Source organism: Hordeum vulgare, chromosome 3H (genome assembly GCF_904849725.1).
Source record: "Hordeum vulgare subsp. vulgare chromosome 3H, MorexV3_pseudomolecules_assembly, whole genome shotgun sequence".
NCBI lineage: Eukaryota > Viridiplantae > Streptophyta > Magnoliopsida > Poales > Poaceae > Hordeum > Hordeum vulgare.
This window is the reverse complement of record NC_058520.1, coordinates 540089551-540095359: the sequence shown is the minus strand read 5'-3', so window position 1 is coordinate 540095359 and position 5809 is coordinate 540089551. Positions and strand designations below refer to the sequence as shown.

The 5809-nt window shown below is 41.2% G+C and overlaps 1 protein-coding gene across 1 annotated transcript; it reads right to left on the bottom strand.

Moving 5' to 3' along the window:
- Positions 1-1457: 1457 nt before the first annotated feature.
- Positions 1458-3618, bottom strand: LOC123444821. Its single transcript, XM_045121674.1, has 2 exons — positions 3398-3618; positions 1458-2423 (listed from the first exon to the last, which is right to left on the bottom strand). The coding sequence occupies exons 1-2, from the start codon at positions 3510-3512 to the stop codon at positions 1657-1659; spliced, it is 882 nt and encodes a 293-aa protein (XP_044977609.1). The 5' UTR covers positions 3513-3618; the 3' UTR covers positions 1458-1656.
- Positions 3619-5809: the final 2191 nt, after the last annotated feature.

Here is a 5809-nt window from a genome sequence, read left to right as displayed (position 1 = left end):
ATGACTGAATTTGCTGGAATAGCCTTCACATGAAAGTCATATAAATGGACTTTAATGGTTATTCCCACTTATCATTCTGACATAATTGCTTTATCTAAAAGCATTGCGAAATATGCATGGCTTGGCGGAATGATTAACCACACTCAAAATCATGTGGTTGAGAATTATCAGAATCACATAACTTGATTTATCAAGATACTTCCATTTGTGTTACTCAATACCTACAGATTATATGAAGAGCAATATCATAAATCACATTGCTCAGAAATTACTTGTCCTCTGGATTATAGAAAGTTGAGGAAATAATTTGCAAACAAAATATTGTGATAATCCAACAGATTATACACAATCTCACGTCAATGGCATTGGTATGAGACATACTCCATATTTTCAAAGTTCAGGGGAGTAATCTCCCAGACTATAACCTATTAACAATCATCAAATGGCATATATTGTACTCTTTTTCCCTTGATGAGTTTTTCCTAACGGTTTCTCATAAAAGGTTTTTAATGAGATAATATAAACACAAGTATCTATATATGCCATATCATTTTCTCCTTATATTTTCCCACTGGGTTTTAAAGGAGTTTTCAATGACATGTACGATTGCACCCTTTTCCCTTATGAGTTTTCTCTCGAGTTTCTCATAATGGTTTTTAGTGAGGCAATATCTTCTCAAAGATCATATGTTATACTTTCTATTTTCCCTATCAGGGTTTTTCAAGGGAGTACTCAAGACATAATTATTGTTCTCTAAACTCAAAGATGATTTTTCTCCTTCTTCAAAGGTTTTCTCATATGAGTTATCAAGAGACAATAATCATTATATGTTGCATCATTTTCTCCTTATTTTTCCCATTGGGTTTAAAGGAGTTTCAGCAACGTATCTACACTATTCTCCTCATATTTTTCCCACAGGGTTTTTGGAGGAGACTTTAAAGATTATACAACGATTTCTCAAAATGAAGATGATGAACATTCTCGAAGGCAATCACATACAAGGAGGAGTCTTTATCAACATGATATATATTATAAAGACAAGCATTGATTAGGGCGAGTGTTAGGAATAAATTAATTAAATTAATTAGGAGATAATCCCTGCTTATGTCGGTTGCTTAGATTGGCAACTGCTCCTTGTAAACCACCTTTGTACCGGGGTATATATACCCAAAACTTCAATCAATGAGATGACTGTTTCATCATTTGTTCTCTCTCTTTTCTTTTATTCTTTCACAATATTCACGACATACTAGTATCTTGATCTTTCAGAAAAAATGTTTTGAATATTTCTAGGCGATACACACATCAGACCACCATAGAACTCCAGTGATAAATCGCCCATACAACAACAAATACTTCAACTACGACTTGATCCCCTATAAATAGGCACAAAAGAGTACTACTCAAATAAATAAAAATCTCTTCGAAGATAGTAGATCTGGTTGAACTCAGTCCAATTAAACAGTATTAAGCATATATACACATGAAACCGTAGTACAGAAGTAATCAAAATTCAGCCAGAGAAGATGTTACAAGATCGGATAAATAGTCATAAGAGTATCATAGCAAAAATAAAAATAAAAAATCTACATGCACTTCTGCAAACTATCTAAATTCTCTTAAAAATCCAAGAAAACATGACGAGGGTGATCAGAATCAAAGAAAACAAATCATGATGACAGCGCAAATGCTGAAGTCCATCAGCATAGCCTCAGACGCCTTCTGTGCCAGAAGCCCGAGCTCCAGCATTAGCCCTAAGCCATCAGAGCCAAGGCTGATGCCAGCCTGTCTGCCCCTCGCATTGGGGTCCCTGTTCTCCATCAGCAACGACATGACGATGGTTACATTCGTTATGATGAGGAACAGGAGCGGCCTCGTACAAACCAGTACTCTGGAGATGGTGCCACCAACATCCAGCCCCCAGTTCGAAAGAACCACCATGAAGGCAATGAGAATGGATGCCATGCAGCGGCTGAACTCTGTGGCTGAGATAGCTTGGGTAATCTCCTGCGGCGTGAAATCCACGAGTTGCTTCAGAGTTTCCAGAGACCATGATGAGTCGTCTGTTTGGTTAGGCTGGGCTGGAGGCACAGATCTGGGTCTCGTTTCTATCTCCCTCGGAGGCACAGATCTGGGTCTCGTTTCCATCTCCCTCTTAGGCTGCACACTTGCTGCTGCATAATCATAGGTCCTCTTGTTGAGCGTTTCATCATCACGGCTCCGCAGCAACGGCGGCTCATATACTGGTTGGATTTCAGGAACTGCACTGCTTGCCTTGAACATTTGGAGTAGGTCGCCTTCGCTACTGTGGCTTTTATGCTTGGCTTGTAGACGGGGCTCACCAGTTGGCTGGTATTGGCTGGACTTAGTACCAAAGCCACCTCCAAATTGCTGAGCTGAAGCAGTGGAACTAAGCGGTGAGTCTGCAAGATGGCAACTACTTTGGTCACATAGTGTTTAAGAAGCCATAGACTATGTTTTAACATCTACTCACATTTGTATGCAACAAAGCAAATAGCATTCAAATGCTTCCACAGGCATCAACTAATAAGGTAAGAAACAAGAGTGCAAGGGGAGTCTATAAGCAATTAATCACGTGCTCATTGCGAGGCTACAAGGGGTAGAGACAATGGGAATTATGGACCAGAAAGGAATCTAGTGGGTAGAACACGACATTGTAATACATAGGTGATATTGATATGAGACAGGAAGACGCAAAGAGGTTGCTCCTAAACTATCAAAGCATAGAAAGGGTCGTTTGATAACTGATTGATGATTATCTGATTAAGATCCAACATAGAGAATTCTCGTAGTGGCAAAAATTTCTAAGGAGAATCACAATGGGGTGATGCAATGATGCTTTATACTTCCTGGTTTGGAGAGAAGGTTCTCATGAGATGGTTTAAGACATGTAGTATACCAACCACCTTAATCACCAACATACAGTGATGCACATGGTGAATTTTCCAACCTATTCCTCGAGAGCCCTATCAATGGTGTGGGCTGAGGATCCCCATGAATGGTTTGGCCACAAACCAACACAAATTCGCGTCCTATTAGGCAGAGAAAATACTATCTGAATGACGAAATTCAACATAATCTCCGCTTCCAGCACTCTAAATTACGAAATTCTCATGGCGCCTGATCCAGAAAGCCGAGATTCCGCGCATGGGAACCTGCAATCCATGATTCGCAACCGGCACCACATATTTCTAAATCTAACAACTAATCGAACGGCCCTACAACGCATAAGCAGCGGAAATCCACCGAAACACAACTCAGTGGTCAATTCCGACCTAGCCCAATCAATCTGGCGTGAAGGCGACGGGCAGGCGATCTGGATGTAGATTTTCCGAACCCGAGACTAGAAATCGGGCCCCCCTGCGGCGGCGGTTACCTGGGAAGGGGTCGGGGGGGAGGTCGCGCGTCTGGCCGGTGATGAAGGCGAGGCGATCTGATCCCCTCTCGACCAGCCGGCGGCGCCGCGTGCTTGCCCTCGGGGCGCCCTCCATCGCCTCCCTCCCTCCTCGCGCGTGCACGCCCGGGCCACTACTTTCTCTCTCCCCCTGCTCCACCCCCACCCCCGCCTCTCCTCTCCTCTCCTTTCTTTTCCGACCGCGTCCCCTTCTCTTCTCTTCGCGAGAAATTATTATTCGATATACGATTTCCCTAAATCAGCCCACCTTGGCCCGCAGTTATCCCAACTCTACTGGGCCTACAATTGCCCAAATAGGCCACGGAAGTTGCTCACCAAGCACGTGATCGTCCAGAGGAGAGGGGCGTGCATTTTTCCGTGGAGAGGCAAAAACCCTGTCGTCGGTGTGCATTGCATTGCACGCCACCTGCTCTTGTTTTCTCCCGGTTCGCTCGCGCATATAAATCTCCAATTAAAAGATTCTGGCGGGGCGTAAAGGCCGTCACATGTCGTGGGTGCAGAGCACCAGCTATACATCAATACATGGTTCATTGACCTGTCTCTGTGCCTCATTAAAACTGGCCATACGACGCATTTTCGCCCCATTATTGGTGCTCAAGTCGTGCCTGTCAAGCGAGCCAATGCCCATTTATACGCCTCGACTGGCCCCGAGTTATGTGGACGGGTCGCAGTTTAGAAGAACGACGGATTTCGCTCAAAAGAATTAAGGACGCCCGGTCGTCGGGTGTGGCCCTGAAGCTAATCGATCAGCAAATATATACTTCATTCGTTTCAAAATAACTGTCTTAAGCTTGATATAATTTTACATTAAAACTAACATAAAATTGAAACATTTATTTTAAAATGAAGGAAGTATTTTTAAAGCTAATCGATCAGCACTTGCGCAAAGTCCAATCACACAGGTAAACAGAGAATGGGAGAATCCCTAAAAAAAAAAGATAAATGGGAGAAGACACATATTCAAACGAAGAAGAGAATGAGAGAAAACATGTTTCATATAGGACTGAAACTATGAGTTTCTGCATCAGCAGTCCGGCCAAATTCTGCTCATCACATTTTATTTATTTATTTTCTCAATAACAAGGGAAGGGTTCGGTGTTCGAATTTACCTCGGGCTATCGAGGTGCACCAGGGCACTAACGTATCTGCGATGAAACACACATCTTTTAATGAGTCAATGAAGATGCAGGAAATCTAAAAGATCTTATATTAGTTTACAGAAGAGTAGTACTTGACCTCATGTGAGATTCAAATTCAATTTTTAAGTGTTGGGTGTGTGTGCATTCATAGGACGAGTGTATGAATGTGTGTTTGATCGCCTATGTCTATAATGCGTTTAAAAAAATTCTAGGAAGAGCTTAAAATACTTAATTTTCGCTTTTGCTAATTTTTAGGGGCCTAAAATGTTCAATCTTCTTAGTTTGTTTCGATGGATCTAAAAGTATGAAGTGTATTTCTTCTAGTTCATATTTTCTAAAACGTATGAAGTTTAGTTTTTAGATATATAAGGCTATAGGGTTTATATGTCTTTAGGTTCAAAAAGATTATTATCTCGTGAAAACTTACATTATATTACACTTTTTTAGAAATATGATACACCGGTTAAAATTATGTGCATTTCAATTTTGTATCCTATTCATTTTATGGTGTCGGGATAAGACCATTCTATGAATTCAATCCATTATAGACAAAGTCATTTAGTTCTCTTTGTTTACAATAATTTTTGTTCATTAATCATTGTTCATATGTTGATACACAACTCTTTTGGTCCTACATGTCATATGGGGTGAGCAACCCATAATACATTGGTGTGCCATATAGACTATCTACATTTCTATGCGATTTGGTTGTATGAAAGATGCATATATTAAATTAATAATAGGATGATTGGACTAAAAAATTATACAACTTATTCTATTTTCTAACGGGGCTAAACCCCTTTTCGTTAAAGCATAACGGAAATACAAAGTCGACCCAAGATAGTTCAAGAATCGGGAAAGGGAAGAAGTGAGTTCAAAGCACCACCGGGAAACCCATTGCAGATGCTCGCAATCGAAACACCTGCCATGAGGTGAAAACCCGGTAGTACCAAATAACTGACGTATCAAGTTTGAAACCAACAAACTAATAAAAGCTCACACAGGAGCAAAGTTCACGAGCAACGTAGGTTAGAGTCAAATAAACGAGAATAGCGGAGGACCCCAAAAGTGCCAAATTCTCATTGCAACAGCAAAGACAACGCCATCATTCCATACCGCTAGTATTATGCATCATTGCACAAATTCTCATCATGTTCTTGGCATTCCCCTTCAGCATCATCGCCCCGCATTCTAGTGCAACCCTTTCATCAGTCTTCAATAGCCCTGCCCATGA

What these genes read in the sequence shown, in the direction of transcription:
- LOC123444821 (XM_045121674.1), bottom strand. Translation starts at nt 3,512, where the DNA reads ATGGAGGGCGCCCCGAGGGCAAGCACGCGGCGCCGCCGGCTGGTCGAG. An exon ending in CCCCCCCGACCCCTTCCCAG is followed by an intron (nt 2,424 to 3,397) that starts GTAACCGCCGCC and finishes GCCATCTTGCAG; the next exon opens with ACTCACCGCTTAGTTCCACT.